The sequence below is a fragment of the Crocodylus porosus genome, unplaced genomic scaffold (genome assembly GCF_001723895.1).
Source record: "Crocodylus porosus isolate Cpor-Errol unplaced genomic scaffold, CroPor_comp1, whole genome shotgun sequence".
NCBI lineage: Eukaryota > Metazoa > Chordata > Crocodylia > Crocodylidae > Crocodylus > Crocodylus porosus.
The window spans coordinates 44,580,620-44,593,724 of NW_017728948.1; the positions used below are offsets into that span (position 1 = coordinate 44,580,620).

The 13,105-nt window shown below is 41.0% G+C and overlaps 1 protein-coding gene across 7 annotated transcripts in view; it reads left to right on the forward strand.

The window, feature by feature from the left end:
- FAM114A1 (family with sequence similarity 114 member A1) overlaps positions 1-13,105 on the forward strand; it is a 69,592-nt gene that overhangs the window by 14,027 nt on the left and 42,460 nt on the right. For all 7 annotated transcript variants that reach the window (XM_019553210.1, XM_019553205.1, XM_019553206.1 and 4 more), the window contains one exon: positions 1,293-1,380. In XM_019553210.1, coding sequence (XP_019408755.1) covers positions 1,293-1,380 — 88 coding nt within the window. The remainder of the gene's footprint in view (positions 1-1,292; positions 1,381-13,105) is intronic.

The window sequence follows — 13,105 nt, forward strand, 5'->3', positions numbered from 1 at the left end:
ACATCCGCTGCTTGTTTACACCGGAAGCCGGCGCCCATGCCGGTGGCCAGGAGCCGGCAATAAAAATGGCCGGCCACCGGCACACATAGTCTCTCCTGCCATAAAAACTGGGTGTGTCTTATGGTCAGGTGCGTCTTATGGTCCGAAAAATACGGTAGCTTGTGCATTGAGGATCGCTCCCTTAAGGAGCAACCACTCTTCCTGAACTCTCCTCCCCCTGGGGTCATGGTCCCTTAGGGCCTCACTGACAAGCCTCTTGAGCTTGTCAAAGTCGGCTTTTCTGAAGTCAAGGACTTCTGTGTTGCTGACTGACTTGCCAGCTTTATGGTGGATGGTGAAGGTGATCAGCTCGTGGTCCCTGTCACCCAGCTTCCCAGCTTGTTCAGTGTTTTCCTGACATGAGTCCAGTACATGTTGAAGCTGTGTTATAAAGAAATGGTGCACAGTTCTAACAAGGCAACTGTTTAAAATGTCAAGCACTGAAAATAGTCTGATATTGGGCTTTATTTTAGACATCACAACTTATTTTAATTAGATGGCATTCTGTGGAGCCATCTAACCTGCCACAGAAGCTGAGATTTTCACCACTAATCTGTATTAAAAATGCCATTCAAAGGACAATACACATACACAATTTGGGGTAGCAGACACTTTAGAGGACATGATTAGAATTTAAAATGACTATGATAAATTGGAAAAAGGGACTGAAATAACTAGTATAAAATTCACCAAAGACAAGTGCAAAGTACTATGCTTAGGAACTATCAAATGCATTGATGAGGCTTCATCTGAAGTACTGTGTCCTGTTTTGGACGCTGCTCCTAAAGAAAGATGTGGACAGTTTGGAAAGGGTCCAGCAGAGAGCAAAAAAATTGATTCAGAATCTAGAAAACATGGAATATAAGGAAAGATTGAAAGAAGTGGGATTTAGTTTGGAGAAGATTAAACTGAGACAGGATTCCAAAAGTGAATTAAGTAATCATCATAAAGGTACCGGTCATAATGAATATCTATTTTGTAGTAGTTTTCCTAGATTATCTTTCCCCGGAATCAGGCTACTACTCTTCAGTGTGAGCTTGAAAAAGATACTACCATCAGTAAAATATTTTTTCACAAAGGCTTTATTGTTAATTTAAAAAACCTTGTAAACAATGCCACAGCCTGGTTTTGCTCATGTCACCATGCATTAAATTTTGGAATTTTGTTTCCTAATATTTCCTAACACATGTTCCTAACTCTTACCTTTGCATAATTCAAGTTGCTAACAGTAAAATGAATATATTTTACTTTAGGATTTGGACTCCTCTTCTAAAGGAAGTGGATGGGGAGCTTGGGGATCATGGGGCAAGTCTCTGTTATCATCAGCTTCTGCCACAGTTGGTAAGTGTTAAACCAGCAAAGGTTGTGGCATCATTTGTAAGTATTTTAAAGTCATCATCTAAATGCAGACTGGCAGGGTTAAATGCTCGTAAAGATGGTAAGTAAAGTCAAAGTGGTTGCTTAGAGTTACAAGATTTAGAAATTGTCATTGCCTGACTTGAATGGCAAAACTGTAGGATTGGTGTGATTTCTATAAGGGGAAAAGTCATCTTTGCAAACTGTTGAGCCACTTAAAAAAAAAATCAATTGGAGGTTGAGCTACCTTTTCAGTTCAGGTTATGGGCATAGTGCAATACATGACCAGTTTATCTTGCAGTGGTTCGGTTCAGAGACAACGATGGACCAGTTACTGCCAATAGAAGCTGAGGGCTTTTGTTTTTCTTATGAAGGATGAATGTTCTGGTCCTAGCTTTTTTGTGTACCTGTAAGATTTATGTAGTAACTATGACTCTTATCTGCAAAGCATGGAGTTTCTTCTTATAAATCATATCGGTTTTCACAGAAGGTCAGTACAGTCCTTAAACAGCCACATTAAGTGACTTTAGAGAGTATGAGAAGCTGCTGAATCATGTTAATATTTTTAAATCTCTTCTCACTTCCAAGTTCAAATCGAGTCTAAGTTAGTGGCCAAAGCATGTTGTTTTATAAGTAAATTATGTGATATGAGTTTGTGGTTTCAGGTTAGCCGTATTACCATCATAATTTTCATTCTTCTTGGAGTCTTAGCAGGTTTACAGACTGAATGGGTTTGAAGATAGATAGTATTCTCTTTTTGTGCCTCAAGGTGGTATCAGGGTTGTGGCAATTTGAGAGGAAAGTATTGCCTGTGAGTATTGCTCATGATGTTTGTGTGTTTAAAAAATATGTAATTCTCCCAGATTGTCAGTGTGGCATCTTTCACAATCACTGAAGTATGTCAGTTGTACATTACTATTTAAGAAACCACTCTGTTTTCCTTTGATTGTTGTAATTTTTATATCCTGGATTCATATCTGTAGAAAAAATCACTTAAAGGCCTGCATTTTTGAGAGAAACAGAGGGTTAAAAGGAACCTCAGACTAGTATAACTCCCCAGACAGATGCAGGATATGCTATTTCTGAACCCAGGCTGTCCAACTTCCGAGTGGCTTGGGGCCACTAGTTCCCCAGCCACACATCACATGGGCAGCTCACACTCAGAGCTGTATCCCATGCAGGCCACATGCTGTGCTGTGCTATACTGCACATGCCGCACCACACTGCACAGTAGGGGTGTCCCCACTGTGCAGGGATAGTACCCCTGCACCTCATCATGTCACACAGGGTCTCCCCAGCCACCTGGCCATAGGCTTCCTCAGCTCCACTGTCCCATTCTGCCCCCAAAAGGAGAAGAGGAATGAGGAACCTGCGGTTTGAAGGTGGCAGGGATTTGGGTGTGGGTAGCGGCGCCTGGGCTGGGAGCCTGAGGACTCAGGTTAAGTCTGGGGACTGCATGAAGCCCATGGGCCTCCAGTTGGACAGCCCTGTTCTAAACCAGTTCAGATAGATCCTTATCCAACCTGTCCCTGAAGACTACAACCTCCCTATAAGCAACTTTTTCCATTGTCCAGCTGTTTCTTAAATTAGGAAATTTTTCTTAAGATTTAATTTAAATCTGCTTTCCTGCAGTGAAAGCCATTGCCTCATGTTCTCTCTTATGTGGAAAGAGAGACCAATTGTTTTCCATCTTCTTCATGGCAGCTTTTCAGATCCTATTACTTCCTGCCCTTAATCTCCTCTTCTTCAAACTAGATATACTAGTTCTCTCAACTTTTCCTCAAATGGCTTGCTTTCCAACCCCTTACCATCTTGTTATTTGCCTCTGGATCTTCTCCAGTTTCTCTACTCTCTTAAAATGCAGAGACCTAAGCCAGACTTAGTACTTCAGCTGAAGGCAAACCAGTGGCTTCCATCTTTTGCATATAGTACTTCTGTTAACGCAGCCAAAAATTGCATGTTTTTCCAGTGCATCACATTGTGCATCACAAATTCATATTGAAGCTGTGATCCACTATAGCTTACTTAGTCTTCTTGGTAGCGCTACTGTTTGGCCAGTTATCTTACTTTCTGCATTTATGCATTTGGATTTTCTTCACACCTTACATTTGTCTTTGCTGAATTTCATTTTGTTGTCACTAACCCTGTTTCATCAGAGTCCTCCCAGTTTTGTGTCATCTGCACAATTGATCAGGAAGCTCTCTATTCCTGCAGTCAAAGTCATTAAAAATAAGTTTAAATAGGACTGGACCCTGAACATACCCCTCATGGAATCCCACTTCATACTTCCTGACATTTAGACTTCAATCCATTTAAATTATTCTCTATACAGTTACTCAACCAGTTGTGTATCTATCTAACGATAATTCTGTTGGTCCTACGTATCTCCAGTTTACTTGGACAACCTTCTGTGTGGAATTGTGTCAAAAGCTTTACTGAAGTCCAGGAATATTACATCTATTATAGTCCCCCTCATTCATCAAACTAGTTACCCTGTCAAGGATGGAAATCAAGTTGTTTTAGCAAGACTTGTTCTTAACAAATCCATGTTTGCTAGTAACCACTGTTTTCTCTGTGTGTTTTACAAATTGATTGATTTATCATTTGTGCTAATAATTTTCTAGGTATTGAAGTTAGTCTAAACAGTCTGTAATTTCTGAAATTTCCTTTTTACTTTTATAAAGATGGGCACTATGTTAGCTCTTCTCCAGTCCTCTGGGACTTCACCTGTCATCTGCAACTGTGCAAATATTATTACTAGGGACTCAAAAATTTCTTCAGTCAGTTTCTCCAGTATCCTGGGATGAATTTCATAAGGCTCTGCCATCATAAATTAATTCAGTTTTGACAAAAGCTCTCTGATGCGTTCTTTACTTACAGTGATCTGCCATCCTTTCTTTTCTTTGTTTATTTTCTCAAGAAGGCCAAGGCAAAATAATCGTTGGGCAGCTCCGTTGTTTTTGTGTCTTCTGTTAATAGTTCATGCTCACTATTGAGTGGTGGACCAGCAGTGTTCCTGGCCTTTATGTGTATTTATAAGGCAACTTGTTGCTTTTACAACATATTTATAGAACTCCGTCTTGTCTTTAGTAGAGAGATCTCTTCTTCTATCCAAGATATTGTCATTCTTTGAATAAATATGCTTTGATAAATAAAGTGAATGAGTGTGCACTGATAAAGATTTTTTGGCCGATACCAGTGGCTGATTATTAACTAGCCATATCATCCGATACTGATCCGATAGCTGATATGCAGCCTGGCAGCTTGGAGAACAGCATCTGGCCTGTAAGTCTGTGGGGGAGAGGGATGTGGGGGAGGGAAGGAGTCTGGGGACACAAATCAAGGCCCCCACAGTGAGGGAGGGAGTCGAGCTGGGACAGGGGCAGGTGCTGCACAGCCAGGGTGGAATGGGGTGCAGGATAGAGCTGTGGGCAGCTCACCTGGGTGGTGCGGGGAGGAGGAGTGGCTCCCACCTCCGCATGCACCCTGGAGGAGGCATGAGGGGCATGTGCCCCCACAGATTTGTACATGGGGCGAGGGTGGGCTGCCTGCTGCAGGCTCAGGGCCAGGGGCTGTGCTGGCTTCTTCCCAGTGGTGAGGCTGGGTTGGGGCTGCACTTGGGGCAGGCGGTGGTGGGGCGGGCAGCAATAGCACTGGGATGGAGAGCTACGAGGAATTTGGGGTGGCTATAGCCCACCCCGTAATCCCCTCCCAGTGCTGCCGCCACCTGCCCCGCCTCCACCCACCCCAAGCGCAGCCCCCATTGGGAAGAGACCGGCACAGACCCCAGCCCCGAACACATACTGGGCAGCTTGCCCTCACCCTCCACACAAGTCCACGCCCCTCATGCTTCCCTCGGGGTGCACACAGTAGCAGGAGCCGCTAACTCCCAGACGAGCTTTCTGTAGTTCCATCCCATGCCCCTCTCCACCCTGCCCCACCCCAGCTGCGCAGTGCCTGCCCCAGTCCCATTCCCTCCCTCACCATGGGGGCCTCGCTCTTCTTCCCCAACATGCCCCTTCCCTCCCCACCCACCCCTTTCTCCCTCACAGACTTACCAGCCAGACGCTGCTTCAAGCTACATTCCTGGCAGTGTGCATGCTGCAGCTGCATGCATGCACTCAGCATTTATGAATGACATTATTGGCTTGACCGGCCAAAAAAAGCCAATTGCTGGTAATGGCAATTTTCCTTCTTTCAGTGCCAATTTGATATGGATCAGTTATATCAGTGCACCTCTAAAAGTGAATAAAGCATAAGCTGTGTGGTTACAGGTATTCAGGAACAAGAATTTTCTGTGAGCATGAACAGGGATTATGTGTATGTTTCAATTATTAGATGATGACTGATAAGTTGTCCCAAGGAATTTAAGAAATGTATGTAGTGATTTTAGTCATGTTAGGTTAAAATAAAAATGTGTATACTTTGAATAGGAAAGAAATACACTATTCACATGTTTATGTTTTGCATATTAATTAGTATTATTGTATCAAGTAATACATTCCAAAAAACCTTAATATAACAAAGGATTTCTGTAGCGGTCCAACAAGTACTGAACCACAAAATAGTAATTCCACACAAGTAAAGTATTTTGGACACCATTCTTATTTTTAATACAATACTTGATTGCTATGCCTATGTCACTAGTTTTCCACAATGTTCACAAGGCAACAGCTAGCAGTAACACAGGGTGTGTCTACACAACGCAATGTAGTGCCAGGCAGACCCAGTTAGCTCAGGTACCACTAGAGCACACTCTGTTCTACAGATTGGAGTAGAACTCAGTATTCCTGAGTCTCACCATACCTGCATCAGCAAATACATACAACACCCACTCCTACCTCCCTTCACATAGAGGATTAGAATCCACTAATGCTACCAAGTTACTCAGTCACCTTAAGTGGCAGAGGTTTATATGGTAGGTCTGAAAAATTCCAACCCTGGTGATGAACCATGTGGTGGATGTCAGTATGATTCATATGATGTTTTTTATTTTCTAACTTTTAGGAAATAACACCTGTAAGAATATCCTTAAGTTACAGTTCAGCACTCCACGATTAAGGTTGCCTGTACAATGTTTCATGGGAATATTGCAAAACCCAGACTGGTCACAAAATGTAATTAATCAGTTGTCTCCTACTATGTTACTCATTGTTCTTTGAAACTGCTTTGCTTAGCTAAAATAAAGACTGGAGATGTATTATAAATTTGAGTTTTATTTATGCCAAAATAGTTTTTAAAAACAATAAGAAATTTTAGGAACCAGGTAAAGATGGTTAGAAGATAATGTCCACAACGTTAAATTTAAACTTCACTTACTTTCCCGCTAATTTAAGGTTTATCATAATCCTGTTAGAAAGCCAGTTTTGTTTTGGTTCTATGCTAATTTGGGCAGGTGATTTTGGTATTAGCATAGAATAATAAATCCTTAGTAAAAGAGCTGTCTTGACTTCCAGCCAAGCTAATATGTGTCACTAAAGTTAGGAAACATGGTGATTGTTAGTACAATCAAAAAATTCAAAAGTAGAATCTAGACATTTAGACAAGTTCTTTAATCATCAAAGACTGTGAATTAGTTCAAAAACTCCTTGTCCATGTAATATTCATAGCCCTAAACTTATGTAATATCCATTGCCACTTAAACTCACAGAAGACTATCCCATATTAAGCCCCAAAATGAACTGTGAAACTTATGTTCAAGCTCTTTTAATTCCTCTGGGATTTCACCACTAGTGTAAGATCTGATTCCATTTAACCTAAGGTTCAAGTTATGATCCAATCTTCAGCTTACAGCCCTTATAGCTTCTTCCTCTTTTTGTCTAAGAACCTTCCAATTCTCTTAACCACTGAATTTGTTTGCTTTTCAGGGTTTACACCCATCTACCTACATCAGACTTTAAAAGACAGTCAATAGGTTACTTATCAACAAAAAGGCACTGGGCATTCCAAACACAGGGAACTCTGACCAGAGAATGATAATCAGGGATCCAGGTTTTCTGTTTCCCATGGAGAAAGCCACAGATTTCCCTATTTTATCAGAGAAAAAGTGAATTTTACCTGTTAAAAGAGAAACCTGTGGATTTCCTGCTTTTATAAAGAGCTGTGCAGGCCTGCAGAGCTCCAGCCTCCAGGAGCTGATTTAAAAAAGGGTGGGAAATCCCAAGCCCTGCCCCAAGGGGGAGGGGGAAGGGCAGGGTCTGAGGCTCACTTTCCTTCCTGGAGCCTGTGAAGTGGTAAGTGGAGCTTGCAGGGGGTTGGGGGATTGCGGGTCAAGGCTGGGGGACACCAACATGGCTGTGGAGAAGAAGCTGGCTGGGGGCTGAGGGAGCGGAGAGATGTTAGGGAAAGACATGAAGCGCTCGCCTAATTCCTAAATTAGGAAAAGGAAAGGCCTATTTTTACCAAAAAACATAACTAGCCTGTAAGTTTATTCCAAAAGTTATAACTGAGGCCAACAGTTTAGTCTCCAAGGGTTAAAAAAAGATTAGATATTCATAAGAATAACAAGAATATTCATGGATCCATTAGATAGGATAAGAACATGTTTATACAAGATACAAGACTTTATGGTTCCAGACAAAGGCAAACCTCTGTCTATTTAGGAAGATGTTCTCTCTATGGGCAAGTTAGTTTATAATTGTTTATTATGACAGTTTTGGCCATTCCTCCTTAACATTTATTGCTGATTACTGTTGGAGATAGGACACTACAGTAGATGGATCGTGTCTGATCCAGTACAACATTTACTGGATAGAGTGGAGCAGTGCTTTTTATATAAGCAGTCGCAAATCCTTACAGTATAGCTTTCTTTTATTAAATATTTATTACTTCCTTAAAAATATTCTGTTTGTAGCTGAATAATTCATTCTCCATTTCTTTCATCTGCAGTATCAGGAAACAGATATGGCATGGTTCAATCCATTGGAATGTTACTCATTCTCTCTTCTATGAGCAAAGCCACCTTCTGAGCACTAAAACTCTCAACAATGCCAAGGCTTTTGACTTTTCTATTTCTTTGTAATCACATCTTTGTAACGTGACTGCTTGTCCAGTCAAGCTTGACAAATATTTACTGTCTCTTGCTTTATTTGCTACAAATTGTAAGCTGTAGAAGTAGCTGAAATGGTTGCACAGTTGTGATTGACTTGTTAACATTTTAAAGGTCTAACAAATACATTCTGCTCTTTCAAGGCTGAGCTGAAATGGTTCTTCAGCCAGCTCAGTTTCATTATCCTTCAAGCCTTAATTTAGAGCTTCCAGAGAGATTAGCATTTTTACAGCCTGGCTGTAATTTACTTAACATTGTTGGTGGTTTCTAGCAACAATTTCTGTTGTAGATTCAGTCTACTTTCTCTTCTTAACTCACTCTTATACATACATGCAATTTATCTCAAAGAAAGTCTTTTTCATCTCCTTGGTATTAAATGTGTCCTTTTGGTTTTCTCCCATCCTAGAATCCCCCCTGCCATTTCTGTCTGTGCAAAAACACTGACACATGATTAAACAAAAAGCTTTAATAACACCAGCCTGTATTTATGGATAACATTTAGAGCCTGAAGCCTGGTCTGTTTTTGACACTAGATGTCAGACTAAGTAAATTTCTAGGACTGAGGGAGAAAGCATAAAATAGGTTTCTAGTTGATGAGCTTAGATTCCCCCCCCCCCAAACAAAGCACACATGCGGTTGGGTTTTCTTCATAAACCAAGATTATTGAGGTTAATGCTGCTAAACTGGTGTAAATGCTAAAAGAATGAGACGCACTATGGTATATTATGGTGTATTAGTGCACTGTCTTTACATAGTTTCATTTTTATTGTTTATTTTACCTACCTGTTCTTAAACTATGCTTTTTAATGAATCAGCAATAGGGCTTCCGAGTAGTCTTTTCCTTTATAATAGTGCATTATATACGCTATGTTTGCTTCACTTATGTTGCTGTACTGTCTGAACTTCTAGCCAAAGCCTATTCCCTAAGTTATTGAATACATGCAGAACCATCATGTAATTCTTTTTTAACTCAAATTCCTGTATTAAACAGTTCCTTCCATTAGCATGCCATAATACAGTGAAAAGAGATTTTGGTTCTGTTCTTACTTGAAAAGTCGCTGAATCAGTTTTAGAGAGCTGCTTTATGTCCCCACTTTGTCCATCGCTCGTATTTAGCTGTCTTTATTATTTTGTTCATGCATGCATTACCATCCAATCCAGTTCTTTATTCCACAGGACATTGCACAGATATAAACCAGCCATGGACCTTTTCTTTATGCAGTCTGCTGTCTTTCTGTCACTCAGTATGACAGAATGAAATGTCACTTGCTGATGTCACTGTATTCATGAGTTGCTCAGGGCTGTGTGTAATAATCAACATTATATTGCTGAAATTCCATTCTGTATGGAACAGAAGTGCAAAAGAGTGAGATGATGTTATATTAAAGAATTGGGGAGATTTGAAAAGCTGCTGCTTTCTATGTATGTATCATTCCCTGTTGCAGAATAAGGGATAACATAAAATCCAAAGACTGTGTGCTATGCTCATACTGTAAGTGGCCATAAAAATGGATGGCTTTATCTCTTTGGAAGATACCCTTTTTCATTGCATAAATTAGAGGTGATTAGGGACAAAGTATTGATGCCTGAAATAACATGTTTGTGACACAGTTGCTCTGTAAATAACATGCAGATGCTCTAGCTGCTGTAGAAATAAAACATTTTTTCACAGTTCATCCTGAATCAAGCTACTTATAACGTTTGTAGTTCTCAACCTGGTAAGTGTATGTATAAATGTGGGGAATGTGTGGTAATTGCAGTCCTTTCCCCTAATTTTTGGCTAGATAAAGCCCCAATTTTTCTCTTGTAATGTGGGGTCATATTATGGAAAAAAACTGACAGACAATGAAGTAGTTTACAGCTCTTCGTGTTCGTTGTTCTATTATTAAAAGCATATATAAATAAGTTTGGAAGTAAGAGAAACATGGAGTTTAAGTCTGATATCATTAATCTGAGTTATCAGATTAACAGATTGGTGTAACTATGAGCAGAATCTAGCCCATGTTTGTTTTTTTATAATAAGAAGGATAGTGTTGACCTAGATTCTAAAAGGAATGGGATCCAGGGGGACAACTTGAGAGCAGACATGATGTGGTCCCACTTATCTTTAGGTATAAATCAGGGTGGATTAGTGTTAGGCATTTGCTGTTCTGTAGGCTGCAGAGTGCTATGAACATGTCAGGCTGTGCTCAAGCCCCCAGTGCTGGCACCCAGACAATTTTAGTTGCTAGTTCAAGGCCTTGATCCTAATCTTCAAAGAAATAAATGGATCAAGCTCTAGGTATATGAAAAGCTAAATTTTAATCTGTTATCCACCAAAACAGTTTCATTCCTCTGGGACAATAGAACCCACAGATATCAAGATAAAGTATGTGAGAGCTGGGACAAAATCCTTTTGATAAAGGGAATAAACTCACGGAATAAACTTCCAGAGATAAACTGGGGCAATTCAGAGGCTGACCCTCTTAGGAAACACTGAAAAACCTTCTTCCTCCAAAAAATCCTTTCCACAATAGTAAGAATGACAACATAGACACCTATTTCTTACCCATATGCATTTTCCACCAGTAAAATCCTGTTATAAGCAGATGAACCATTACCAACAAAAGAGTATCCAAACCAGAGTTTTTCTCAGAAAACAAAACAGTTTAACGATGCTCTTCTTGCAAAAAAAATGTTAGCAAAGCCACAAATGCATGAGAAAACACAGATGCAAGGGTAGACAGGTAAAAGTCATCAAAAGTGTTGGAAGATAGAGTAATTGTGGTATCAGCATAAATACAATACCACTCACATTCAGATCATTAGGTAATCATCTCTAAATCATAGTACTGATGAGAGGCTTCCCATTCCCAGAGTGTTCTTGTGGCAAGGGTGGTGAAATCGCCGAGCCAGAGGAGCCCAGCAGCAACGGCAGAATCCCCATGCCCCTGCTTCAGCCAGCAGCACCACAGCATGCCAAGCCGCAAGAGCATGGCGGTAGCGGCAGAATCACTGTGCCACGGACCCTACTGGCGGCCCTGCAGGAACGTGACAGCAACAGCAGGACCGCTGCACCGCAGAGCCTACCTCCAGCCCCACAACATGCTGAGCCACAGGAGTGGAGTGGCAATGGAGCAATCGCTGTGCTACAGGCCCTGCTGGCAGTACCACAGCACACCAAGCTGCGGGAGCATGGCCGTGGCAGCAGGCTCGCCACACTGCAAGGCTTACCAGCAGCCAACCGGGAAAAGGAGATGAGAAAAGGACAAGAAGCCAGAATGGACATGCTTTATAAGTGCGTGCTAATGCCAATTCGCCAGCAGAGGCAGCGGGGCAGAGCTAAAAGCCCCATACACCGATCCAGCAAGGGAACTGGAAGGAAGTTCCCAGCAGCCAGGGGAATGCTACAAAAGAGATCAAGGTCCTGGGAGGGACGACTTGTGGTAGCCCCCAAACGAGGAGCTGCCCCTATGGTCTGATGCAGAGAATTCAGGCTATTTACCTGGAGGAGCAAAGTGGAAGTCTGGCCACAGAGAGTGGAGCCAAGGAAGCGGTGAATCTGTAGGACAAAATGAGAGAGATGACTGGTAAGAACTGCATCCATGCAACATTGGAGTTACAACGGGCTGGCGCTAGGTGGGGCTTAGGGGAGGCGGAGCCCCAAGGACCTTGTGCTAATGATCAGATCCAATGCGATACCACTGAGCTGGGGTTAACAACATCCCCCAAGGTTAAAGTTCCATCAAAGATGTGACAGGCAAGAAGCATCGGTGGTCTCAGTAACTCATATCAGATCATACTTAGCTCTGGGCAACTAGAGAGGCACAGGGGAGAAGCACAGTACCAGCACAGGAAGTTACAGTTCTTTAACAAATAATTTTCATTACACTTTTAGATTCAAAAGCAATTTACAATTCACAGAGTCTATGGATTTACAGGCTGTTCCCAATAATGATAACATGTTCCATGCTTCTGGTACTCTGATCTAATCTTTCCCTGTGTCATTATCTGGTAAATTTAGAGGTTAGTTCAGCAGCTTCCCTGAAATATTAGTTCAGTTATATAATCTATTGAAGCTAAATGTACAACTCTGAAACTGTTGACTACTTATAATGTTGTAACTATCAATAGAGCAACATATATATCCATACACATATTGCAGATACAAGCATATCTGAAAAACAAAAGAATCACTTTACAGCATGTAAGAAAAACATCAAGTTTATGTAAGTGACAACAAGGAAAGTAAAATATAAACTTAAATATCCCCTACACTTTTCTCATGATCAGTAAAGATTTTTGTTGTCATTTCAAAATGTGATGGCTTGATGAAAACAAAAATATGAATTGAAATTTTGTTTGGCTTTCCTTTTAAAAAGTACAAATATTAGAAATTTCAAGTAATGAAACATAGAATATCAAATTACATTAGTTTACAAACACAAACGAACAGTTGCTCAAATGAGTCCTAGAAAATTGGTCAGTAAAAGAAATGAATTATAAATTTACTTATGAAAATATTTTTATTGGAACCAATTAAAATGCACAGCAGGCTAGGGAAAGATAAAATAGAACTCCACTCTGCAATAGATTTCATAGATTTCATAGACATTAGGGCTGGAAGGGACCTCGGGAGATCATCGAGTCCAGCCCCCTGCCCAAAGGGCAGGAAGTCAGCTG